The sequence below is a fragment of the Alosa sapidissima genome, chromosome 4 (genome assembly GCF_018492685.1).
Source record: "Alosa sapidissima isolate fAloSap1 chromosome 4, fAloSap1.pri, whole genome shotgun sequence".
NCBI classification, from domain to species: Eukaryota; Metazoa; Chordata; class Actinopteri; order Clupeiformes; family Clupeidae; genus Alosa; species Alosa sapidissima.
This window is the reverse complement of record NC_055960.1, coordinates 30,386,495-30,413,735: the sequence shown is the minus strand read 5'-3', so window position 1 is coordinate 30,413,735 and position 27,241 is coordinate 30,386,495. Positions and strand designations below refer to the sequence as shown.

Sequence of the window (27,241 nt, the reverse complement as noted above, 5' to 3'; positions counted from 1 at the left end):
ATTAGTCTATTTGATGGTGAGATTTTAAAATTCTGTTTCAAATTATTGACATTTCTGACCAGCATTTTATGTGCACCAGCTACAAAAATGTCAAAACAACCTGAGCCCTAACCAGGTCCACATGCTATATTTACCAAGAAAACAAGGCCCTCATTGTGTGATATGAGAAGAGAGAGAGAGAGCGCCAGGGCTGGAGGATACTGCACATGTGCGTCTGACAGATAGAGCTCCTCCTCTGGGGAAATCATCAGAGCGCCGCGCCTCTCCCACTACTGCGCTCCCTCGGCTCTGCTTTTCATCTCACCAGTTGGAGAGAGGATGAGAGGAAGATGGCAAGTGTAAAAACACACTGCTTCAGTCAACACACACCACGCTAACCTTCAGAAAACTTAAGCAGAGCCTCTACTGTCAAAACAGCGCGGGGGGGAAAAAGACATGTCTTCTAAAAGACATTCAATGGCAGTACGTCTCTCCAGAAATCCAAATTCCATAATTGCAAGCCATGTTATGGGAGGTGAGGAGAACTGGGGAGCACCTGATAAAAGGTCCAATCAGAGCCCTGTGTGCTTGGCCGAGTGCCATGCCACTGCTGGACGACTCCTTGTCTCAGCGCTCCCCAGCGGAACTGGGGCATCTGCGGCCCAGGGTTTTGGCCTCTCACCAACCTGGATTAACACCACAACTGTCACCCTCATTCTGGTCAGGTCACACCTCTGCGTTTCCTGCCCTGCTTCGTCCAGACCACACAAAAGCCAGCATGGGGCTGTCAAAACTGCCCTTAAGTGTTTTTTTACCAGAACATAACATGAGGGGCAGATGGGTAAGGGCAGAGAGATAGAGACAGATACACAGGGCTATAGAAACAGGCCTCAGATGACCAGACAGAAACAGCTCATTCACATGTCAAATATAGGCTACCCACTATGGCACACTCATTTACATGTCAAATATACTGTAGGCTACCCACTATGGCACACTCATTCACATGTCAAATATAGGCTACCCACTATGGCCCACTGATTTGTGTTACTATGAACTAAACTGGTGAAAATAGGTAATGGATCTCAAAAACAGTAAACAGATCCATGTGACAAAATGATGCTTTTTTTCTTTTGGCAAATAATTAATTTGCTGTGGTAAACTTGATGCAGTGCCTGCAGTTCAAACAGAACAAAAATCCAAACAGTCAATCTCTAGATATAAAGCTGCGCACTAACCTGAGGACACTTAAGAGCTAGGTCCATGACCACCCTGCTGGAAAATAACCCTGTGTAGTAATGGACTAATCATAAAATCAATAGCCTGGAGACCCCACACACAGTCACAAAGACAGACAGATGGTACAGGACATCTGGAATACCCAGAGTGCAGTGGACAGCTTTGGAATGGGCCAGTTGGTGCAAGACAATAGAGTTTGCTCCAGAGTATGTTCTCCACCTCCATCAAGACTTGTTAGAGGCGGAAAGTAGGGCTGCACGATTTGGGGGAAATAGCTCATCGCGATTTTTCTGACTGATACTGTGATTTCAATTTGTGATATGGTTTTTGAATGTCAATTAATGAATTCAATTCAATATTCCAAATGTCACTAGTTGTGCTGCTTGTGACTGGTGAGTGTGCCTTGTGTGTGGGAGGCACAACACTACAGACTGGCTGTGAAGCTCACGGGTCAGGAGTTTTGTGCTTCTTGCACGCTCACCAGTCAGAAGTGGCACAGTCAAGGAGGATGACATTAACATAAAAGCCATTAATGTGACGAGAGTAACTGAGCATGATTATGTGTAGCTTTTGCGATCAGATAATTGCGTTGGTTCACATTGCGGTTGGCGATTGCGATGTGATAATAAGTGTGGTAGGCAGTACAGGTAATCTGCTGAGCTCACTCTATAGACCCTTTCAAGAGAGTTCCATTATAAGCATCATAGTTGGCCCCACAAGGCTTCCGTTTTAACATTCCATATGTTATCTTAATGCAGAGGAAGTAGATTGGGAACCAAATAGAACGTTCAAGCATTGTTTTTGTTTTTATTGTTGAAAGGGTCTATAAAATGTGAAATCATAAGAAGGAATCAAAAAAAGTCATAATCTGGCTGTAATCCATAATAGTGTGGAATGATTTGCCATCATATGCAATTTATCAACTTGTGCAACCATTAGGGCACTGAAAATCTACTGGCAGACTATAGACAGGGAGCACAAAGCTAGCTTTGTCCCTCAGTAAGGAATAATAAGAAGCTATTTGTGCCTGATGCAACAATAGACTCCTTTTGATAATAACAGGCTAGGACAATGAGTACACTGGGCCAATGTGGTGGCAGGGCATGGAATGACCCAACAGTGAAGTAAACAAATAATGTTAGATTTTTTAATGTAACGTTACCATGCCGTTTTCCCACCAACCAGACAACTTCTGCCACACATTTGCATCAGTTTTTTCTGATCATCAGTGTTGCACTCATATCTCTACCCCCTGTCCCATTAAAAAGCCTGTCGGAGACAACATACAACATAAGTTCCGGGCACAAAGTCCTTGCTCTTGATATATGGGGCAAAGAAAACCTGACCTGCATGTGAAAACATTGTGAGTAAATGATATACTCATCAATGAGCTGATGCAAAACAGCACTTGAAGCACACTCAGCCACTGAGCCGGACTCTCTTCCCCTCTGGCAATCATCTAAAGAAGTGCCTGACTGTGCACAGGCGGCTAAGGCCATGTTGGAATGGATGATGTGCTTGAAGTGGAGAAAGGCACATTAGCAGGAGCCACTCAAGTCACAGCCTACATCCATGTGGTCCCTACAGCCACCATCAACTAGCCTGCACTGTCAGCCCAGCCAGCTTAGACTGCACTCCGATGATTCTGGTCAATCGTAGGCCTTCTTCACCAGCAGTAGGCTTATGATCCCAGCTCTTTCTACTGTGAAATCACTCATACATCTTCAACCATCAGCTTCAGTGGGTTGGGCTTGTTGACCAAACACAATATTCCTTTGGTCATGTGACACAGTTATGAGGAAACTGTAAACTCGCGTATGAAAAAAAACTCCCAGCTGATGACCTGTTTACCATGCACCACCTGCGTTTGTTTAGTTTTCCTAAGGCTGCCTGGTCAGTTCTTTGTCAGCAAATCCCAATTCAGATAGGTAGACCTTATGTAAGTATTTCACCAGACCATGAACAAAATTAACGTTGGCTTCCTGATATTAACATGCTGGAATTACAGCACTATCTTCCCAACCACATCGTCTTTTTTGGCTCAACTCACACGCATGAGCAGACCTAGACTTTGTCAGTGCCAGATGACGTTTAGTGCACACATGAGTCAAATCATCCACTCTGCCAGTGTACACATTAGGAAAAGTTATTCAGAGGAACTGTACAACGTGGCATGGCTTGAAATGTCCCTCTTCTGCCACGTTGAGGGATCACATAACCGGTTAACTCTATGGCCAGAATCGTGTCATTCATGTTAAAACAACTGATATGACTGAAGGACAACTCTAACAAAACAGCACGAGGTCAAAAATGATAGTTTCAGAAATATAATCCCTAAAACTAAGCAAATCCCACATTTCTCTCACCTGTTTTGGATCATCGTAAAATACTGCAATGTTGGACAGCTTTGGGCCAATGCTGCAGGCTTCGGTGAAACTTGCCCCACAGTCTTTATAGGGTCCCTCTTTGAATTTGTATGCTATTGTTATCTTTTTAATAGGCGGAGATCCAGTCCGAATGTCGATGGCGCTAAGCAGACCCGAGTACAGAACAAACAAGACGATTGTGACAATCAAACATAACACTAGAAAAAGAATCAAAGATAATATAAGAAAGTCTGACATAATGCGGCAATGTCACGTTAAAGCGAGAGTTCAAACTATAGTCTCAGGGCGAGGTCCCTTAAATACAGTGCGAACAGTTACAGCTGAAGATTGGCTAGCTAGTTTCCAGTTTGGCCAAAGGTGTGTTCGTATTTTAAGTAACTAGCAACGGCAGTGCAAAACTGACAGAAACGCTCTGGTTACTGAAATCACGTGCAAATGGCATGGAAATTTACATGCTACTCGGAAACAGCTCTATAGCCTCTGTTGTATCTCCTTCTTACTTTCCGAACGGCTCATTTCCCTAAACACAGAAACAGTGTAAGCGTTGCTTCCTGGTTAAACCATGTACCCTCACTGCAGGGGCGACTTGACTTGTCTTTTTCCATTTTAAGATAACGTAGAGATATTCAGTGATTAACCATTATTATTATTATACCATAACACGAATTACTTTAATTCCGCACACTACACTAGTGATAATACACTTTCAATTACGCTTTTACTATATCGATAGCTAGGATTACGCCGCGAGCTTGCAGGTGGTATTTACCCAGATTCGAGGGCGGTGGCGCTGACTGACTGTGCCTCAGACAGGAAGATGCAGCTAAAAGTAATCGTGCAAAAGGGATGACACAAGACGTTGACATTGACCAGTGACATTAACTCCGTAAATATTAATTAAACACAACTAATACACTTGACTGCATAATAATAATAATAATAATAATGATGCTATTATCATCATCATCAATAATCAACTGTATTATGTCAATGTTTGCATCAATCAACAGTATCATGACAAAATACATTAGCCAATGTTTAACATTAGACAGTTTAGTAGGCTTGCTGTGCATCAGATGTTTGATAAACTGTGTTGTTAAAAACTGTTGTTTGATTATGAATAAAGGGACTATCAATACTGGGAAGAGATATTCAGGAGGAGATCAGTATCGGAGAGTTTATAGAACGCTGCATGTTCTATTTAAACTCTATGCTGAATATGTGTTCAGTGTACGTTTTTTGCTCTGTACATACAGATGTATAGCAAAAGGGAAGCTAAAAGTTATATACACACAGGGACGCATTGCATAAATGAAAATGTATTTGCAATGAGTAATAACAGGTCTGTACATGTACATGTAGTGGTGGATTTTTTTCTCTCTCTCTCTCTTCTTAGTCATCTGTAACTTCCTCTTCTTCTTCCTCCTTGTTGAGGCCATTCTTCCTGCTGTCAGAGTCGCTTTCCTGAGCCACACAACAGAAGCAAGGTTAGAAGTACAGAACTAATGCAAAGAGTGCCTCTAGGGAACACTGATAGGGCTTGCAACGTACTGCTTTTCTTGTCTAATGATAAGCTTGTAACAAAAGCAACCAAACAAACTTATCTTATCCAACAAGTATTTGTTGAGCATGTTCAGGTAAATTCAACATGTATTTCATAACTGATCAGGATCCAGAGAGCAACTGTTTGCTCAGTTAAGCCCTACTGTACACAATGCCATTCATGGGGATGTATGCCCCTAAATGTCTTTAAATGTCTCTCGGGGACCAACCACACCAGCAAAATGTGCACCTCCCTCTCACAGATTGGACATTTCCATCATTGGAGATTCAGATAGCAGTTAAACAAGGAACCTCAGCCAAGTCACACATCATGGGAGTTACGAATGAAGAAAACAGGCACCTCATCTCCAGACTGCTCCTGTGGCTGCTGCTCCTCCTCCTCATCCTCATCCTCTTCCTCACTGCCTTGTGTTGACCTCTGGGACAGAATTTCCTCTCCCTGCAGAACACACACAACCATCCTGAGTGACAACACTGTTTGGGCTTGTTGCCATGGGCACAACCTTTGACATCCACCTCTTTTACCTTGAGGTCGCGGTTCTTAAGGTTGCCCAACCAGAAAGCCTCCTGGCAGTGGTTGAGCGTCAGCATGGCTTTCACCCGGTACACAAACTGCTCCAGGCTTTTCTTCAGTGCTGGGACATGGTTGGTGAGGCCTGTGTCCTGCCGGATCTGGCGGCGAGACACAGCATCCTCAGTTAGTCTCTCTCAATGACTTGAGTAATGGCTAACTAATGAACATTGCAAATGTTTTTAAGATGTCATGAAATGGAAGTGGAGGCTGTGCCAAGCCTTTTTGACAAACATCAGATCAACAGAGGCAATCGGTAGAAATTTGAATCCTGTGCTTCATGGGCCAGTAGGGTGTGGGTACCTTTGAGTGGCCACACATGTGGTGGAGCTGCCTGGTGCTGAGCTGGAAGGTCTTCAGTAAACTCTGCACATCCTCCTGAAGACAACAACATCTCTTAACACAGTTCTAACACTCACATCCTCCTGAAGACAACATCTCTTAACACAGTAGTCACACTCACATCCTCCTGAAGACAACAACATCTCTTAACACAGTTCTAACACTCACATCCTCCTGAAGACAACAACATCTCTTAACAAAGTAGTAACACTCACATCCTCCTGAAGACAACATCTCTTAACAAAGTAGTCACACTCATATCCTCCTGAAGACAACAACATCTCTTAACACAGTCCTAACACTCATATCCTCCTGAAGACAACAACATCTCTTAACACAGTAGTCAAACTCACATTGCTTAGGTTTGCTACACTGGTTCCATTGCACATTATTCATCATGTAATGGATTAACGGTCTACCTTGTGCTTTTTGAAGCTGAAATCAAGCAGCGGCATCCCCAGCTTCAGGAAGGACTCTAGGAAGAGGCGGCCAAACTACATTGGGTACAACAAAGAAGAAAAACAAGGCATTGCAAAAATGAATCTACATGGGCTGAAGCTGGTCAAATATTTAAATGGCAGTCAGAATGGTAAAAGATCTTCACATAAGTATCATTGTCGGTCTCTCTTACCTTCAGACACACAGTAAGCACAGGCCTGCTGTCAAACACCTGCAAACACAGAAGGCCAAAGTTAGACAATCTCTCTCTCACACACATACACACTCTCACACACACGCACACACAATTTCTGAAGGTGGTGTTTACTGATGGAGTGGAGTAGGAAGTATGGGGGGATGGAGGGAGCAGTATGTGTAAGCTGTTTTCTGACTAGTGATTTGATGTTTTTTTCTCAGGATGTACACAACAGTGCAAGCTGAGCTGGAAGCACTCACAGAGTGATATATGCAAGGCTTTTTCAGGATTACTTGTAATTATCTGGACTAGTCCTTTCAGTTGTTTTTTGCATCATGAACTAGTACCGTATATGAATTGGATTAAATTTCATGTGCCTTAACTGAAAACACTCTTAGGCCCTGTTTAGACGACAACAAAAACGATGCAACTGGTGATGTTTTTCTGCATTTGACCCGGTCATTTAGACGCAAACTGAGGTTTTATCCCCCCGCAAACGGAGTTTTTGAAAACTCTGGGCTGATCGTTTTTTTGGGAAAACTCCGTTTGTTCGTTTGCGTCTAAAGAGGTACAAACGGAGATTTATGTGACGAGGCGGAGATTTTTAGTCAGTTTAAAAGATAAAGAGGAAGTGATTTGTTGCTGTTGTTGATATTTTCGAGATTCTGATTGGCTAACATGGACTTGAGCTTCTCGTTACACTGCCACGTACAGGTTTGGCATGCTCTTGAAGGCATATGCCCAGGTTAGTGTAAAGGAAACCTTTTCTGAAAACTGACAGGTGTGCACAATGTTATTTTTGAAAACGGAGAGGGTGAAATGTCAGTTTATGAAAATAGCCGGCCACAAAAGAGCAGGATTGAAGATATCCGTCGGTCCCAACCAACTGTTTAGATGTACCTCATTATCAGTTTTCAAATGTTTGAGGTAGACTTGAGACAGTTCAATACCACTTTCACACATTTTTCTTAGAGTATTGTAGTGCTTTTTGAGGGTTTATTCAGGGTTCATTTAGTGTTGATAAGACTCAGGTTGGGTTCTGAAGAAAAATCTTCGGCTGCAGTGAGGTGAATGAAAGCTTAGTGGGTTTTGCCTTAGACAGAATATTGTACCTTCACCAAGTTGATCAGGATGTGGAAGTCTCTCACAGCAAGATTCCATGTCAGCAACTTCTCGCTTTGAACCTGGTAATAAGCAACACCAGTAAACAACAGTGCTGAACTCTAAACAACCCTGCACTTATTTTTAGCTCTTTGTCAATATTACACATAGCTGATCACATTTGTAGGTCGGTAGCAATGCACACAAATAGACACTGGACATCGTCCTTTTGAACCACCTCTTGCAAGCAGTGAAAGTGTGTGCACCACTGTAAAATACAGTAGAAATGTAACACACACACGCACACACACACACACACACACACACACACACCTCTGTGCTATCACGCTGCTTGCCAGGGGGGATCTTGCGTACTGCCTTCTCTAACTCTGCCATCATGGTCCTGTAGAACACCAGAAAGGTCTGCCTACAGAAAGACAAGCAGACGTTTTAGGAGTCATTCACTTACTCCTGTTCACAGATGCTCTGTGCATAGGAGGTATAAGCAGGGTTCCAACTTCAAGTCAAATGTCAAATTCCATGTTGAATTTCCCTGACTTACTAATGAATGGTACAATATGCCGACCAATAATTTCAGAACAGCCGCGTAGTGTTCAAGAATCTATTACTTTTTTTAGAGCGGGAAAGTAATAAATGAGCATTGAATAAACAAAGTTGGGCTCCTCAAGTAAGCAGTAAAGCTAATAACCAGATATACACCAATTTTGGGTGGAAATATTTTTTTTTTTTTTTAAGTACATTTTTTGGGGCCTTTTATGCCTTTAATGATAGGACAGTGGAGAATGACAGGAAGCGAATGGGAGAGAAAGCAGGGATGGGATCTGGAAAGGACCACGGGGCGGGAATCGAACCCGGGTTGCTGGTGTACGGTGCAGGTGCCCCAGCCAGTTGCGCCACAGCTGAGGCCGGAAATATTTGTATTAATGTAAACTTTAAAGTGCTACAACACAATTTCCTGATATTCAATGACTTTCCCCCAAAAATATGAAATTCCCTGACTTTCCATGTCTGGAATAGACTTTCCAAAATTCCATGATATTGCAGAAATTCCATGACCCATGGGAACCCTGTATAAGAAGCAGTGCATTCTTTACCTGTTGAGAGTCGGCCATGTTCTGGAGCTGGCGTCTTTGGCTGCACTGACGAGCTCAGGAATGCCCTCTCCTGCAATCTCCTCCACAGCCTTCAGCACGTCATCAACATGCGTCAGGTAAATGCTGCTCACCCAGCGCAGGACAGGTGGACAGTATCCAATACAATCATTAGACAATAATTAAACACTAAAGAAGGCACTATCTGGAATTTCAGCAGTATTTGTTACAGGATATCAAATGTGTAGTAGCTATCACAACATGTCACACACACACACACACACACACACACACACACCAGAGGAGCGAGTGCAGTGTGTCATTGTGCTTGTTCCCTCGGTCCTTCTCTCCGCCTGCGCTGACCCACTCCTGGCACAGGAACCCTCGGGCAAGGGATGCTGGGTAAAGGGAGAGTGACAGAAAAAGGGGCATGAGCCTACGTTAGCGTGTATGTGTTGCGTGTGTGTGTGTGGGGTGTGGTGCGTGGTGCGTGGAGCTGCGTACCCGTCTGCTCTCTGAAGGCCGACTGGCAGGCTCCTCCTGCACAGCGGGCCAGCACCGTCAGCAGCTGGGTCAAGCACAGCGCCGTGCTCAGGCTCGGGACACTGCCACGGAAGTTCAGCAGGTACTCACAGCTGTGTCTGCAGTGTGGAACACACACACACACACACAAGCCTACGTAAGTGCACACAAATAGCATCTAATACAAATGCTGGCCCTAGAGGATGACTCATTGTTTTTTTCCAGAGCAGAAGCTAACCACCTCCCCAAATATTTATAATTGCAGTGAGGAAGTCAGACTCTTCTGTGATGTGGCAGCTGACCTGACGAGCTGTTCCATGCTCAACTCTGCCTCCCCCTCCTTCAGCCTGGACGCCAGAACTCCCAGCATGCTCTTCAGCAAGGCCCGGTGCTCCTGCTGCCCAAAGCCTGACCTACACAACACACACACACACACACACCATCAGACCAGCAACACTATCAGACTCAAATACTATGGCCGAGGTAGCGGTTTTAAGAGTTTTCACAAGGTGAAACAATGGTTAACCAGGCAAAGGCTTGTGGGCTCCTTTGTAAAGGGTTAGAAATATTAGTGGTTAAAACACAGAGTGCATTTGAAGTGTTGGATACAGTGCAAGAGCTGACAGTTCATATGTTAGGAAACGTGAGTTAGGAAGGCTGAGTGTTGAGTGTCATTATTGGACAGCTTCTTCATGCCACTCACACAGACAGCACATGGCCCTTTGGCTACAGGAGTGAAGGGTGTGTGTATAAGCACACTAGATAGAGATAGATAGATACTATTGATCCCCAGGGGAAATTCAAGGTGGGGGTTGTGTCCCCAGGGGAAATTCACTAGCTGGGGGTTGTATCAGTGTGTATGTGTGTGTGTGTGTAAGCACACTAGCTGGGGGTTGTGTCAGTGTGTGTTTGTGTGTGTGTTTGTGTGTAAGCACACTAGCTGAGGGTTGTGTCAGTGTGTGTATGTGTGTGTGTGTGTACTGACCAGCTGAACATACACAGCAGCACCTGCAGCAGCAGCTGATAGGCCGAGGACATGAGCTGGTGCTCCCTCAGGTCCACCCCCAGAGCATCCACCACGCCCTGGTTCTCTGATAGCACAGTCTAGACACACACACACACACACACACACACACACAACACACACACAACACACACAACACACACACAACACACACATTCACTTGTTTGTTTTTCTCTTTTCTTGATTCAGACAAGGACAGACAAACACAGTCAGCATAAATAACTGTCTCCAAAAAACTTTTCCTGATAGAAAGATGGCGCTACAACTGTCTTCCCCCACATGATCACTTGCATTTAATCCCCAGTATCTCTCCTGTCTCTCTCTGACACACACAAGCACATGCACACCCACACACAAACACACAGACACAGACAGACACACGCACACAGACAGAAACACGCACAAACAAAAACACACACAGACACACACACACAGGAGGGATTAGTGGCTCTGCATGTGTGTATGTGAACAGCATGCACCTGGAAGTGGTTGTGGCAGTTCTCTAGATGTGTGGACAGTGTGGGCAGCAGCTGCAAGCAGTGGTTGGCCACTTCCCGCACGCTCCTCTGCTGCAGGTGGGAGAAGCCCACCGTCCGGTCAGCCTTGGCCTGCACACACAGGTAGACAAACATCACATCTCACTTCACACACAGCCACTGAGCAGCTTAGTTTGTCTACCCTTTCCATCATACCAACATCGGTCACCACTCAGGGCTCACTTTACACACACATCAGAAAAAACGCCCATCATGTGTTGCTCTACGATGTGTGCTCTATGGTGTGTTGATGAACAGGGGGAGACCGCACTCTCGCAGCTCATATGCCAAGTTTAATGCAAACAACGTTTCCAAAAGGTGTGTACCATCATGTGTTGCTCTATGGTGTGTGCTCTATGGTATATACCAGTGGTTCTTAAACTTTTTGTCTGGTGACCCCCCCAAAAAACATGGGCTAAGTCATGCGACCCCCTTCTCTCTAACCGGCAGAATTTGGTTTCGAAATGTTGCAAGATGGGCATTGGAAGCAGAGGCAGAAAATGTCTTCTTATAGACTATGTCAACACCAAAGGCATTATGTCAATGGCAGCCTTTGACTAAAAACCTTTAGAGAAAGTTCTTTAATCCAGACTGCAAATCATTTTGCGACCCCTCCAATATTTTTGGCCAGTTTACGAACCACTGCTCTATGTGTACCCTACGGTATATACCATCATGTGTTGCTCTATGGTGTGTATACAGCAGTGGTTCTTAACTGGTCTGGCTTTGGGACCCACAATTTCCCATGTTCATAAATGATAAAATGATAAATATATCATGTGTTGCTCTATGGTATATACCACCATGTGTTGCTCTATGGTGTGTGAGTACCTTGAGAAATGGAGCCTTCTTAGCGGGGGCCAGGCTAAAGTCCAGCTTGCGCCACAGATCCTCCAGCAGGAAGACCAGCTCTGCAGGTCCCAGCTGCACCTCCTCGCGCACCTGCACGAAGCCACAGGGAGCCGTCAGCTGAGCACCGGCACACTATCTGCTACATGCTCCGCACTAGTGCCCATCATTAACGTCAGGCAGCAAAGCCCCTTCACTATTCAGCACATTTACAATAGAGCATTGATTAGGACTTTTAGGATTAGGTCTTTGCAACTGTCTGAGATCTCTACAATGAAACTATTTTGACATTTAAATATTAAGGAGTTATGAAGTGACTGACTGGTCTATGTTTGATGGTTCTCTGGCTTTGGTCTGTTTTTTTGTTTGTTTATTTTTTTTTTTTAGGGGGGGGTTGTGGGAAGCCCTCTATGTTGTGGGAGGGATGACTGTGGCAGTGATGACCGTGTGGGAGGGATGACTGTGGCAGTGATGACTGTGTGGGAGGGATGACTGTGGCAGTGATGACTGTGTGGGAGGGATGACTGTGGCAGTGATGACTGTGTGGCAGTGATGACTGTGTGGGAGGGATGACTGTGGCAGTGATGACTGTGTGGGAGGGATGACTGTGGCAGTGATGACTGTGTGGCAGTGATGACTGTGTGGGAGGGATAATTGCGCTGTGATTGACAGTACCCTGCTGTGGAGCTCGGTGTCCAGCAGGGTGCGTGAGAGCAAGCCGCACTCCAGCACGCCCAGCACCTCTATGTCCAGCTCTCTGAAGAACGGGCGGTAGGCGGACAGACTGATGCCTGCTCTCTCCTTCTCCTTCTCTGCAGGCTCCTGTCACATTACAAGCTCAAGTTTTAGAGTTGTGACAGCTGTTTCAGCAGCTTTCATATTTCAACAGCTAAGCAGGTGTCTGCAAATGTTATTCTTTGTAATAAATGTCAACTTGATTATGAAAGAGTGTGTGTGTGTGTGTGTGTGTGTGTGTGTGTGTGTCTGTGATTATAAACACCTGCTGCGTTTCCTCTGCCTCGATGGCCTCCTCCAGCTGAGAGCTGTCAGCTGAGGAGTTCTTGCTGGCACGAGCCTTCCTCTTCTTCCCAGCAGAATCTACAGGGCAGCAACACACCACTTACACCAACGCCACTGGCTCCAGCACTCACAAACAGGACACAGCAACACACCACTTTCAACTGAGCTCTGACACAAATATTTCAGTTGAATTCAATTCAAAACTTTATTTCTCCACGAGGGGCAATTTGGATGTGGAGTAGTGTGGCACACAGATACAAATAATCTAAAATACACATAGTAAAAAGCTTTAGAAAATAAATATATGTAAAAACAGGTAGTTGCAAAGTGTCCTGAGCTTGTTAGAACAACTAGAATAGAAAATGATTTCTGTAGTGTTTGTTAGGTCATTAGTTACTCGCATAGAAGAATCTAAAGATATCTCATTTCAGACACCAGGAGGTTACCTTTTTTTGCCTTCTTAGCTGGCGCTGAGGAAGGAGCTGGAGCCGTGAGCTCTGTGCCGTCACAGTCAAAGTTGGCCAGTGGAGGCATGAAGCCAGGCGTCACTATAGCAGAGAGGAAAGACATGTGTCTATTGCAGAGGTGGATTTTGTCAGTATACCCCCGTAAGACCTAATCCGGTTGTTAAGCCTAATGTCACAAGTCATTCCCAGACCTCCCTAGCCTGAGTTTCTCCATGCTGCCTTGCGTGCGATTTTATTCACGCTGCTAGGCAGCCTGGATTCCATGGACTTCGTTTTCACCTCAATGAAGGAACCAATCACAGAACGGAGGGGGAACAGCAAGATGATGACGACACACCAAAGCGGTTATGAGCTACATACAGACGCATTTGATAGACATTCGCAGCGCCCAATAAACGGCTCTGGGCATTCGTAAACCACGTTTCAAATACGAGAAAATGAACGTGTAGTTCCCAGACCCCATCTCAATGACATGAGGTCTGACGTTACCCAGGCTAGGACCCACTCTTTCATCCAAATTAGCCTACTAGCGCAGCCAGCCTGTTCTCACAACCTGTGAACCCTTTCACCATCACCTCCTTTTATGTGAGGATAAAGAAATCACTTAACTCTCACAGAGTAATCAGTGTAGCTGTACAGCCAGATGATATAACCAAGGGTCAGAGGTGGAAAAAGTACGGAAAAAAAATGTACTCAAGAAAAAGTAAAAAGTAGTTCATTTAAAATGTACTTTAAGTAAAAGTTGGACTTAGACTTTCTAATGAGGAGATACAGCACTCAAAAAATCCTCCATAGTAATGCATGGGGTTAGTTTGTAACGCCAATATGGCAGTTGTCTACACATCATATGTCTACACATATCACAACCCTTCCGCGGCAAAACGTCGACATGTGAATACATTGAGCCAATCATGTGGTGTGTTGTAAAATACATTGAGCCAATCATGTGGTGTGCTGTGAAGACATCGTTCCAATCATCTGTTGTGATCTCGCTGCTGGAGCAAGATTGGTGTCGTGAAGCCTTACGCACACGCATTTCTGCTGAAATAGATGCACGATAAGTGCCCAAAAAGTGTTGCAATATGGCCGCCGAGTGGAGGTACTTGCCTGAAAAGGACGTTGAGAAATGGAGATCTATGTGAAAAATCACCGGAGTTCTCCTTTAAGTTTGAGCAGTAGTTGATTTTCAAAGTTAGTTGCACTCATCCTTGGGTCGCTTTGCAGTGAACAGTAATCCAGCACAACTGAAAAGCCCCCACAGGCAGCGGAGGCAGGCAGGCCAATATTGAGTTGCAGAGAGTTTTTTTTATATTTGGAAACGAGCAGAAGGTTCAGCAGATTAAAGGACATCGTACTGGGGGGGAAAGTGGGAAGTATAGGGCCCCAATGGAGGAGAGGGCCCGTGAAAAGTGGAATACAGGGGGCACAACATTTTTACCAGGCATTAGTAATAACTCAGGTAATCCACACATAAAAAATCCAAACAACTCCATAAGTAGAGTCATGTAATGAAGTGGAATAACACAGGGGAAAAGTATTGAACACGCTAAGAAAAAGCACTAAGGCAAGGAAAGGGAAGGAACGAGCTGGAATCTGTATAGAGAGTAGTTATCCTTTCTATCTGTGCAAATTAATATAAGCTTGGTTAGTAGCCTACATATTGATAGGCTATAAAAAGATTTTTCATTACCAAGGTGTCACACAAGAAACATTTCATGATGGATAAAAGCAAAAAGCTCTCCCAAGACCTTTGCAACCTTATTGTTGCAAAACATATCAATGAAACTTGTTACAGATGCATTTCAAAACATCAGAATCTTCCAGTAAGCAGCTTGGGAGCCATTATCTGCAAGTGGAAGAAACATCACTGCATCATCAACCAGCCATGCACAGGATCTCCTCGTAATATTTCTGACCAGGGAGTCAGAAGGATAGTCAATTCCAAGAGCCAAGGACCACTCGGAGAAAGCTCCAGAAAGACTTGAAGGCAGCCAATTCAATTAAATAGTTCTGGAAGTAACTAAAGATCAGGATTCACAAGAGGGACCTCTGGAATCTGTTTAGAACAATAGGCCAAAATCAGACCTGATACTGCGACCAATAAGTTTTGTCATACAGGAAATGTCTTGAAGCTGTCTTTACAAACAAAGGCTTTTCCACAAAGTATTGAAGAAATTTCAGTAGGCACGTTCAATACTTTTTTCCTGTGTCATTCGACTTTAATACACAAAACTCTTATGTTTGGATTTGTTATATGTGTGTTAATATAATGTGTGGTGAAAATTTCGAATAGACTCACTGGAAGTTTAGGCTAATTACTGAAAAAAAAAAAAAAGAAATAAAAAAAAGCGTTCAATACTTATTTCCATCATATATTTATTTTACCTGAATATTTTAACTTCCAAATTAAATGTCAAAATGAATGTCAGACAAAATTTAAAAAGTTTGACTGACTGGATTTTGTATACAAATCATAGTGAAAACTGTGTAAGGTCACTCTCACTCTCGCCTGCACGATTCATAAGGTAGTCTAGGCCTATCTTTTGTTTATTTAGTTGAGCATCGCTAGTAGTGGACCGCTAATTGTTTCGCTGTTGGTGCAATGTCTTTCTCCAAGAAAGCCAAGTCAGGTTACTAAAAACAAAGGCCAAAACAGGAAAAAGAGAGACATCAAAATGAGGGGAAACAACTGCTAATAAACTTCTTTCCAAAGAAAAGTGAGCACAAACGTCAAAACACGAAATCCCATGGTGTTTGCTTAAATATCTCCGCAATCATTAGTGCTAAAACAAACTGAGACAACCGATTGGAATAGCGGAAATTACACTTTCATAGGTTAGGCTAATCTGATGCATTTCGTGATCCAGTCTCCATCACTTTCAGAAAGACTGCATGGCGCCAGCTTGATTCATGTCCTGTTGTAGGCTACATGCTGATCATCATCACTAGTGGTTTAGGGCGCGATTTTTTTCTCTCCGTTTCCGTTTTCGTTAGTCTTAACTTTTTTTTTCACTCAAGTAACGGATGGGATTTTTGATGTAGCGAAGTACAATACTTCACTCAAAATGTAATCAAGTAAAATTTAAAATACCGATTTTATAAACTACTTAAAAAATACAAAATACACAGAAAAACTACTCAATACAGTAACGTGAGTAAATGTATTTCGTTACTTTCCACCTCAGTCAAGGGTAAAGACCGGGCCTCTTTAAAAATAGGATCTTAGGAGGTTTGAGGCAGAGGTGAGTACTAGAATGACCATTTTTTTTCTAAGTTACTCTGAACAGTCTTTCTTTTACTGTCTACGGACAAAAACAAGCCGCTGTGGGCCCAGCTTGACCTGGAAACAGAATTATCTGCACATTATTGCAACAACCGAATGGCACAAGGAGTGCAGCACAGAACGTGAGCGAGAAGGTGCGAGTCAGCTGAAGTGTAAGGCCTCTCACCTGCCAGGCTCTTCTCCAGCAGGCTCTGCAGATAGGTGATGTTCTGCAGCCGAGTCACCACCTTCATCTTCATCTCAGGGTCCTTCAGCTGGCAGAATGCGTTCACCACCTACAGATGTAAACACACACACACACACACACACACACACACACACACACACACACACACACAGCAAACAAGCAGGCCTGTCAAAAGAGCAACGCTGGGGACAAAAGGACTGGGTGTATGCCAATATCCAGGAAATCTAACAACAGGTTGGATCAACAGGTGCGGCCTCACTTCTCTGAACCAGTTGATGGTGTAGAAGAGCAGAGAGCACACAAAGTCTCGCTCGGTCTTGGAGAGGCTCTCCAGTTTGTCCACCACGTCCATGTCTGTCAGGATCAGAGGGCAGCCTGTTGATGGGAACAGGGAACAGGACAGGTCATTCCAAAGGATCCACACACACTAGCCCTGTGGCACCAAAATTATTTATGAATACACAGCACTTGCTTTAACCAACAAATCATTCTTTATTTTGTTTTTGTTTTGTATCTCCCATGGCCTACAACATGACAACATGGACCACAGACTAATGTGTGTGTTGTTCTCCTTACCCAGAAGGGCATCGATCTCTTCCAAGTCCCCTTGATGCTGCACCTCCTCACACAGCCTCAGCAGACGGAAGAAAGATGCCAAACACAAAGGAGACACCTGCCTGTTGATATTAACACACACACACACACACACACACACACACACACACACACACACACAGAGACACACACACAAACACAGACACACACAGACACAAACACACAGAAACTTTAAAGAGATCTGTTGCCCATTGCAGTGTTATATATCACTAATGTACTGCTACTCAACTCTGAATCTGATCATGTTTAAACCAAAGCGTGGAGAGGTGACCTCGACTGACCGTTTGCCGCCGTCATTCACTTGGCTCCTCTTGTCTGCCCTGTGGCTGAGGTCCTGAGCCACAAGGGGCAGCAGATTGACGGCGATGCCTCCCTGGCTCTCGTCCTCGTCCAGGTTGTACATGACCGAGGCCGGCAGGGGGAAGGCGCTGCAATATACAATCAGCCGCCAGGGGGCGGCAGACACCATAAGCCTCAGGCGTGAGAGCGGATACAGGAAGTAGACTTTGGCACAGCTTTTACTGACTGGGTGGAGCCCAGTGCACGGATGATGCAATAGGATTGAATGGGATGAACCTTGAACCCGGCTCTGAATCAGCTAAAGTACAACTCTCAGCAGCAAGTCACACTGTTCCACTAACCCTGAGATGTCTGGGCCGAGGTCCACCACAAAGTCTTCCTGGAAGTCCTCCAGCACGCTCTTCCCGATCCAGGCCTGTAACACGACGCAAGGCAGATCAGAGCACTGATAACGGGGTGTCTTACACAGCGTTCAAGGCGAGTGGCTAGAGTGACAAACACACACACCTGAATAAGAGGGTCTAGTTTGCCGGTCAGCACCAGCTTGGCCAGTTCATCATAGTAGAGAGCAGCTGCCTCAGGAGAGCCCTCGCTGCAAGAGCGCACCAGCTCCAGCAGGTTTATCACCTGACACACACACACACACACACACACACACACACACACAGAGAGAGAATTAAATATACATAATCAAGAACACAACTAGACACCAAACTAATACACACACCCAATGCAAGAACAATCACTTAACAGGAACTTAATCAGCTTGTCCGCTCATACACATTCACAAGGTAGTGCAGGAAAAAAAGCTTCCTGGGCCCAGTGCCAGTTTCAGGTTGGCTCACCTGTCTCTGTGTCTCTTTAGGCAGAGTGCCACCCTGGGTGTTCTCAGGGTTGTTCCTACAAAAAAAGACCAGGATCAGTGATTATGGGACACTGTGTCTGTGTGTGTGTGTGTGTGTGTGTGTGTGTGTGTGTGTGTGACAGTAAGTAAGAGAAGCAGTGCCAGAAACAGCTGAAAGTAGATCCCCCTAGAAGGGTCTATAATGCAACATCAGAACATTCATATCCATGGCACATGTGGTCACATGAGTCCAGCACTGAGATGGCGGCGTTACCTGCGGGCTCCCATGCTGCCCACTACCATGACGGCGCCAATGATGCCAATGCGCTTGTACTTCAGCACGGTGCTGGAGAGTTGCTTCCGGATCACTATGTGCATGTCATCCTGACAGAACACAACACAGAGTCAATCTCACTTACTTTTGCACACAAACCTGCAGGTCAAACGTGACTTTATTCTATGTACTGGACATTAACTCTACCCATAATTCAGCGACTACATTTCTATACCTCCATTAGATTTCCTCCCCAATTCAATTATCCTAATTTTGTTAAGATCAATTCAATTACAACTGATTTATAAAGCATGATTAACAATGGATATTGGTCTCAATGTTCTTTACAGTGCCCAAGGCATGAACCAAGTAAAAGATGGTGGTAGCAAGGACAAATGCATTCTTAACAGGAGAACCCTTGGTCAGAACCCATCTACTTGAGGTTGGTTTGATCTGATTGGCCAGACGGGCTCTGCAGGCCTTCAGCCTCACCTGGATGTGAGCGCCCTGCTGCTCCGCTCCGAACGCCACTCCGCTCAGCAGTTGGAAGAGACGGCGGATCTGCTGGGGACTCAGATTGTCCATGTAGTCCAGGATCCCCTGCACACACACACACACACACACACACAGAGACCCACAGACACACACACACACACACAGAGACACACAAACACACACACCTCAGCAAGGGGCAAGGTGTAGATACAGAAGGTGTGGTATGCAAAGCATCAACGCTTGCTCTATGGACACAATGCGAAGGGAGATAAGGCATGCTGAGTGTTGAGAAAGCTACAGGCCCTTGGTAAATACACTTTATTTCCCTACATTCTTCCTAGAAACACTGGCAGTGTTCTTCCTACTAACTGGCATGGAACACCTTGACTGTCTTCCTAACAAAGGCTACCTCACAAGGAAGGTGATGTTTAAATAGAATGCAATTAAATGATAACCGGCTCACTTTATGAGCTTACTTTTTACTAAAACATATGCTATGGTTCAATCAAAATACTCATTCTAAAAATCTTGGCTACAAAGGAAGGGTAATGTACAGATGTATGCAAATTGAAAACTTGTAATGTTTATTTTGACAATCCATAATAGGAGGACATGTTTGCACAATGTCCTCCTGTACTGTGATGGGCAGAGAGAGGAGAGCCCTCACCTTAATGAAGACGGCGTAGAGCGCCATCTCCTTGGGCCTCTGAGCCACCAGCTCACACAGGAGCTCCAGCGCCACGTCCACCTCCGCAGCCAGACCACTACACACGTGGGTCACTAGCGAGGCCACAACCTCCTGCAAGGACACAACACAACACGGCACCTTTAACCAAACACACCCACACCGCCTCTATTAACTAGCATGGGGCTTCGGGTAGAGCACAGAGAAATTCCTGGTGGGATCATGAAAACAAAAACATTCCTTAACTGAACAGGGAGACCGTGCACTACTGTGTATGCAGACAAATGTACAAAGCCACAGCACGTGAAGGTCTCCTGATGAATATTTCATACTAAGCTCATCAGGTTTTTTTTAGAAAAAGGCCGTTTACCAAGAAAAGGCAGAACAAAGCAAATCCAGCCAAACCAGTTTGCACTGGCATACTCCCACAGACTGTAGCACCCATGTCCAGGTGGTAGAGCTTACCTGCTGGCAGTAGGAGTCGAAGGTGGTGAACGCCTGCTTGTACAGATGGCCACCAAACGGCACCACACAGGAATCGGTGGAGCGCACCAGACTCTGGGCCAGAGCCAAGATAGAGGGGAAGTATCCCCGCATGACCTAAGGAGCAACAGCACAGCATGCAGTTTGCACTACACTACTAAGGAAAGATGCAATAAGGCTATTTGGGTTTCTTCATTTTGATGAACCACATAAGTATTCACAGTTGACAATATACAGGGTTCACAACTAAATATATAGTTTAGTCTTTAGTTGGTATATATCCTAACTATATACCAACTAAAGATTTCAGAGTAGTCATGTAGCATTCAAGAATCTTTTACTTTTTTAGAGTGGGAGATGAATAAATTGGCTTTGAATCAACAAATCTGGACTAACCACAACTACTTAAGCAAGCAGTAAAGATAATAACCAAATATACACCAATTCTGACTGGAAATATATTTGTATAATGTATTTTGGCAAGTAAATTTGTGCTGCTACAACAAAATTCCCTGATATTCTATGACTTTGCCCCCAAAATGATAACATCACTGTCTGAATATATTAAATCTGGTAAATATTAACTTGATTATGGCACAACATACTCCAGATTTGCTTAACCAAAGTCCAGTTTTTTACAAAGTAAATATCTGTATTAGAATCTGCATTCTGATTACATTTTGAGGCTGATGATTTTAAAAGTCAAGGATTAAACTACAAACACCTTACAACTACTAGTCAACCTCAATGTATTTTCTGGGGGAAAGTTCACAGGTGTACAGCACAGATTATCAGTTTCTCCCTCTCCCCGTCAAACTCAAGGCTGGCTGACCTGCCCGTGACCTCTGAAGGTCTTCTGGAGTAGTGCTTCCTGGATCAGGGCTCCTCGAACTTTGACCTTTAGTACTCGCTCGGCCCCACGGCGACTGTGGTTGGCATTGGTGGAGTGTAAGATAAACAGCACCAAGAGATCAATGACCTGTCAGGGAGCGGGAGACAGAGAGGAAGAGAGGAAGTAGACACTATAAGCCCCACAGTGTGCAGCTGTAAACTGAGCAGAACATGTCTTTGGCCACAGATTGTGTCTGTGTACCTTGTGATCTTCAATCTCCTCCACATTTTCCACTGCCTGTAGAACCAAAGAGAGACAGTCAACACACCATCCAGTCAACACACCATCCATGCAACATCAAGAAATAAGAAAGAAAAAAAAAACGTTTCCTTGAGCATATCTAATCCTCACTTTGAGCCAAGCCTCAGATATCATTTTCTGGAATCTCACGGCTGACTTGATGGCATCCAGCACGAGGGACACACTATCCTGGCTGCTGCTGACTGCTGGGAGGTTGGAGGCACTAAAGTAACAACAAGGAAAGAAGGGATGACATAAGACGACACAATAACTAATGATGGCCAAGCTGAAAATCTACTGAACATTTAAGAAAAGCATAGTCTTCACAGCATTTTGAAATGCCTTAGCCCTTGGAAAGTACCATCAAATGAATCAGATCAAGGTCCTACGTATATGGGGATATGCTTTTATGGTCAAGGCCCAGTTCATCTTAACTCTAGATGTCTCACTGGGTTGCAAATGTTTATCACTAGTGTGGTCCACTATCACAAACACTTGACGCTGTGAAGAGTCCTTTAAAAGGATCCTGAGCCAGACACAGCTGCTGCTGGCGCCACTCCTCACCTTGCTGCACCCTTGATCCTGGGCCGGCTTTGGGAGGACTGCAGCACTGGGGGCAGCAGACATAGCTCTAGTTCCAACTTCTTACGTAGTTCTGTCACAACCTGCCAGTGCCACAAACACACACACACACACACAGATGTAAACAAATCAAGAGTACTGTAATGCCTTTGAAGTCTGTGGAAATCTCCTTTGAATAGCACAGATGAGGCGAATCTCTTTTATTAATATCTAATATCCATGGAATTACACATGTATAGAGAGAGTTCCTGGATGCAGAAGCAACTTCCAACAGAGTCTCTGTCAAATTTGAAAGTCTAAATGTTCCTAACCAAATTGACATCACTTAAGAAGACCTCTGAAACTGTTGAGCTTTTTCTATCAAGTGCATAATAACTCAGTCTATGCTCTGCTACCTGCAGAGAGGACTACAAACTCAAAGTGGAGAGGCTGCAGATGACAGGGACGTAGTGAAATCAAAGTCCTTTTAGGCAAGTCCCTCCACTTGGCGGCCATATTGCAACGCTTTTTGGGGCACTTATCGGGCATCATTTCGGCAGAAATGCGCATGCGCAAGGCACACAACACATGATTGTCACAATGTATTCACAACACACCACATGATTGGCACAATGTATTCACGTCAACGGATTTGCCACGGATGGGGCGGGATATGTGTAGACAACTGCCTTGGCGTTACAAACTAACGCCATGCATTTCTATGGAGGATTTTTTGAGTGCTGTCTCTCGTCATTAGAAAGTCTCTGGTGAAAAGCTGTATTGTGTGGTGCACGGTGCAGTGTGAGCCATGTTGTCTACGTCCCATCCAGACATCAGAGAGAGCGACACCAACCTCAATGGCATCAGGGGCAGAGATGGAGTGTAGGATGAACTTCACCACCACCGGAAGGTCCTCCAGCTGCACAGCAGAGAGAGTTGTCATCACAGCCCCTCGTACCTTATTACACAAATACACACACACACAAACACAAACACAAACACACAAACACACAAACACACACACACACACACAAACACACAAACACACACACAAAACAGGTGCTTTAGAAGGTTGAGGACACTTGAGGGCACAGACGGAGACAGTTGGGATGAGTGTGTGTGTGTGTGTGAGGGAGCTACCTCAGCCAGGAGGGTAGGGCTTAAGTTCAGACTGGACAGGGCATCTAGGATAGGGACTGTCAGCTGAGTGTTCTCCTTCAGCAGAGAGCTGTAGAAAGAAAGAGGTGATATTTGACCACTGATCCATCCAAGTCATGAACCTGATGGGATGAAACTCAAGACTCAGAAATACATGGACCTGAAGCCAGATTTCATGTGATGTGATTTATAAGAACCAAGTATTTCCTTCAAAGGATTAAGTTTTGGTGAAAGGAATGAGAAAGAAATGCATTAGTTATAATAATGTACCATACTGTGTGTACTACATGAGCGTTTGGTAATGGTAGAACAGAATCTTAACACTCACTTGAGCTCCCTGGCAATGTCACCATGCTGAGAGTCCTCCAGAACTTCTGGAATACTAGTGATGACATCTCGCTGCACTTCCAGGGAGGCCACAGAGACAAGCTGCATGAGCTTACTTGCCAAATCCTAAAATTATACCCATATGATTTAATTACATACATGAAGTTGTTTATGTCACGGTTAATTGAAAGGTGCCTTTGACAATTGTGGGTTTGACCTACAGTGCTATCCATGACTCTGTCTAGCCATTTGAGCTGATTCATGATGATGCGGGGCACATTCAGCCCATCTTCACCAACACTGAAAATAACAGTGATGATGACAATGTTTGAAAGCTTTCTCAACAATGGTTTTAACAATTCAAAAGTATCAGTTCACAAACGGGGTACATATACTTACCCATCAAACATAAACTCAGGCAACTTCTCAAACAATATATTTATGACTGGGGTCTAAGAAGACAAAGCAAAATATACTTTTATGAGACAAAAGCCATTATGGATCAATTCAAAAACGCAAAGGATACAAATTTACCTGTAGCATCTCAATGCCAAGCAGTAGCCGCATTAGACTCTCCTGATACGATACTGAACTAGAAGGTAGGAAAGGAGACAGAGCACAAATTTGTTTTGATTTATCACCTTACCTTACCTTACATCACAAGTCATTATGAGATAGTAATACTATAAATCTCACAAAAAAGAAATAACTATCAGAGGTCAGGTGTGATGTGCTTCATCTTCTCTCATGTGGACAGATGGCTAAATTCTTACTTGGAATCCTCGTCATTAAGACGTGGAACACAGGGGAGGAGGCCATTCCTAAAATGTTGCGGATCTTCAATGTGTGATTCCAGACCAGTGATAAACTCTTGAATAATCTGTGGGATAGAGGCTGGGACTTCATACAAAACCAGGCAGTAACTGATACAGCGAATAAGCAGAGGTGTGACTGTGACACAATAGCCTACATCCTACTTACTCCAGGGTATCTGGGGTGCTTTTTCAGGCTTTGCTGTAATCGCTTTTGGAACACTACTTGGTCGACAGCTAAAAAGTAAAAAAAAAAAAAGTTTACAATTCATATGCATTTAAACGGTTACCTGTTACACACGTATTCGTGTAACGTACCTATTTCATTAGATGCTCTATCTTGTTTGAGGGTGACACCGGCCTCCCGTAAGAGCTGCACAAATACAGATTCATCAGGAACCACCTGTACAGACTTGGAGTGTCTTTGCCCACCAGTTCGACCCTTCTTCGGCTCTGAAAAAAATGTCAAATTGTTTCAGTGGTTTTAACATTTTGCTTGATACCCACATTTGACCATCATATATGGTTAACCCTAAGAGACTAACACATGAAAATCCATTGCTGTCAAGTTCATTTTTAGGTAAGTTCACGTATCATCTCAAGTTAACTTACTTGACCCGTCGAGAGCCGCCGAGCTGTCAGTCTGGTCCACAGAGGGACGCTTCTTCTTCCGCATCATATTGTAACGTTAGCAGCTCGTTATACTAAAATTACCAAGAAGAGGATTTTCATTTGAGTTTGGCTGTTAATATCGGGACGTTTGACTTACAAAAACAATACAACAGCTTACCTAACGTTAACAGTAAACTTTACGCTAGCCCATGCTACTGCTAGTTCCTCACAAAAGTTATTAACACGGATTTCATTTAGGCAACTGACACCATAATCTCGCACTTGTCTACAATGACATTCGATTTGTATGGCTAATTTATCTAGTTATTCCATAACCTGAACGTCACATACCCTTTTGCTCCTCCAAAAACGTTACAATGTAAGCTGTAGGCCTAGTTGTAGCACCATAAACCGTAATGGTAGGCTGGCTGAAAACACTGAAGGGTAGTTCCCGCGCCAATGTTTTGTAATAAGGGGCCGTCGAAAAGTGTTGTACTACGAACTGAGTGAAACTTGATAAGGTGTTCATCGCTCTGTTCATCACAGGCTCGTTATCCTTCGTGTGCTTTCAGTTCAATTCGTATTTTCGGCATTTTATAAGACACAACCTTGTTGGACCATTTTCAATTCATATCCAGTGACATAACAACACAACCAACCAACCACCTCTTATCCAAACAGTTCATCTCTTAATGGTAACTCACTGGCATACATAGAGACTATGTAAAAAGAGGTGTTGGTAGCCTTGTGTAGCGACGGAAAATACTTGTGCCCAGTGCCCACGCAAATCAGAATGATTTCATTGGTTTTCCTTCAAAATGCACTGAATCAACATGAGTAGACTACTTGTAAGGTGTGCCTTACTCGACACGCCCCTCAAAGCCTAAACTGCCCGTGACACTTCCTTCTTCAGTAGGCTGCGCATGATAAAAGTGCGTGTACCTGCGACTGAAGTTTATACTCGCCGTCCAGTTCAGCAGACATGGCCGCAATTAAAACTCTCTACGATGTTTCTGCAAGGTTACTTACAGGAGAGATATTGAATTTCTCATCACTTAAGGGTAAAGTTATCCTTATCGAGAATGTGGCATCTCTATGAGGCACGACCACCAGGGATTACACCCAGATGAACGAACTCCACGAGAAGTATTCCTCAAAGGGGCTTGTGGTTCTGGGAGTGCCCTGCAACCAGTTCGGACATCAGGTGGGATCCATTGTTAACAATATTTGGTAATTTTTCTCTAGGCCTCGTTGTATGTCTGCATCGGTATTTAATATAAGTATTGTTATGTTAGCCTAATTGTGAAATATGTTGGGAAGGCCTAGGCTATAGCCTGTTTTTTGTTTCAGACCAACGAAAGATTATGTAATCAGAGGAAATAAGCCTATTTTAAACACTGTCCCTCTGTTCTTCATTTCGCAGGAGAATTGCAACAATGAGGAAATTCTGCAATCTTTGAAATATGTTCGACCAGGAAACGGCTTCGAGCCCAAATTTAAACTCCTTGAGAAGGTCGACGTAAATGGAAAAGATGCCCATCCTTTGTTTGTGTTTCTGAAAGACAAGATTCCTTTCCCCAGCGATGAGCCGATGTGTTTCATGACGGAGCCCAAATATATCATATGGAGTCCCGTTTGTAGGAATGACATCGCTTGGAATTTTGAGAAGTTTCTCATTGGTCCGGATGGAGTGCCCTTTAAGCGGTATGGGCGCAGATTCCTCACCAGCAACATCGAGGCAGATATCAAGAAGCTTCTTAACATTGCTAACTAAAACGTCCAAGCATAGTTTCAACAGAGGCAATATGTTACATCGGCTAACCTTTCTTTGATTTATTTCCATCACAGTCTGATAGTCTAGTCTTCCGTGATTATCTTGCCTCTGTGAGACATGCTGTTGCCAGTGGGCCATTTGTGCTCATATACAATGTGCCTGTGTGAAGATGTTCAATTAATGAAGGTATTCTTTTAAACATATTTGTGGGGGATACCAGATGCCATTTTAACGTCTTGACTTGACAGTTGCAATGTCTATGGAAAGCACAATATGCTCTGCTGACTGAATAAATATATTTTTTACATGAAACATTTTATCCATCTAGTTATTTCACTTTGGTGAAATGTAGG

General features: G+C 44.1%; 3 protein-coding genes across 4 annotated transcripts in view; 1 reads left to right on the top strand and 2 right to left on the bottom strand.

Annotated features, from left to right (window-relative positions):
* Positions 1 to 4,143, bottom strand: part of tex264a (testis expressed 264, ER-phagy receptor a) — a 76,317-nt gene extending 72,174 nt beyond the window's left edge. The window contains exon 1 of the mRNA XM_042089060.1: positions 3,585 to 4,143. Within this exon, the coding sequence (XP_041944994.1) occupies positions 3,585 to 3,842 (258 nt within the window). The 5' untranslated portion in view covers positions 3,843 to 4,143. The remainder of the gene's footprint in view (positions 1 to 3,584) is intronic.
* A 425-nt stretch (positions 4,144 to 4,568) lies between these two features.
* On the bottom strand, positions 4,569 to 25,975 carry fancd2 (FA complementation group D2). Of its 2 annotated transcripts, none has more exons than XM_042089037.1 (44): positions 25,466 to 25,975; positions 25,115 to 25,206; positions 24,821 to 24,955; positions 24,672 to 24,739; positions 24,464 to 24,570; positions 24,225 to 24,282; positions 24,090 to 24,142; positions 23,912 to 23,990; positions 23,692 to 23,816; positions 23,346 to 23,433; positions 23,059 to 23,124; positions 22,209 to 22,309; positions 21,756 to 21,867; positions 21,606 to 21,641; positions 21,345 to 21,491; positions 20,495 to 20,629; positions 20,012 to 20,143; positions 19,342 to 19,449; positions 18,850 to 18,959; positions 18,577 to 18,631; positions 18,239 to 18,358; positions 18,073 to 18,146; positions 17,713 to 17,859; positions 17,393 to 17,493; positions 17,076 to 17,191; positions 16,796 to 16,904; positions 13,326 to 13,427; positions 12,860 to 12,957; positions 12,535 to 12,681; positions 11,842 to 11,952; positions 10,954 to 11,082; positions 10,436 to 10,554; positions 9,753 to 9,863; positions 9,433 to 9,569; positions 9,227 to 9,326; positions 8,932 to 9,054; positions 8,150 to 8,243; positions 7,828 to 7,899; positions 6,713 to 6,751; positions 6,501 to 6,575; positions 6,043 to 6,117; positions 5,694 to 5,840; positions 5,509 to 5,607; positions 4,569 to 5,069 (listed from the first exon to the last, which is right to left on the bottom strand). In XM_042089037.1, the coding sequence occupies exons 2-44, from the start codon at positions 25,179 to 25,181 to the stop codon at positions 4,998 to 5,000; spliced, it is 4,299 nt and encodes a 1,432-aa protein (XP_041944971.1). In that variant the 5' UTR covers positions 25,182 to 25,206; positions 25,466 to 25,975; the 3' UTR covers positions 4,569 to 4,997. The 2 variants fall into 2 exon arrangements, with proteins under 2 accessions (XP_041944971.1, XP_041944970.1); XM_042089036.1 differs by having other exon boundaries at positions 23,059 to 23,163; positions 25,466 to 25,974.
* A 58-nt stretch (positions 25,976 to 26,033) lies between these two features.
* Positions 26,034 to 27,200, top strand: gpx1b (glutathione peroxidase 1b). The gene is made up of 2 exons (XM_042089071.1): positions 26,034 to 26,318; positions 26,538 to 27,200. Exons 1-2 carry the CDS (start codon positions 26,097 to 26,099, stop codon positions 26,886 to 26,888), a joined length of 573 nt encoding a protein of 190 aa, XP_041945005.1. The 5' UTR covers positions 26,034 to 26,096; the 3' UTR covers positions 26,889 to 27,200.
* The last annotated feature ends 41 nt before the right edge of the window (positions 27,201 to 27,241 follow it).

Excerpts from the sequence above, each read along its gene's own strand:
- fancd2 (XM_042089036.1), bottom strand. The coding sequence starts at position 25,181 with ATGATGCGGAAGAAGAAGCGTCCCTCTGTGGACCAGACTGACAGCTCG. Across the intron at positions 17,860-18,072 it reads CTCGGCCCAGACATCTCAGG|CGCCTTCCCCCTGCCGGCCT; the intron begins GTTAGTGGAACA and ends TGTATATTGCAG. Across the intron at positions 9,570-9,752 it reads AGCATGGAACAGCTCGTCAG|ACACAGCTGTGAGTACCTGC; the intron begins GTCAGCTGCCAC and ends TCCACACTGCAG.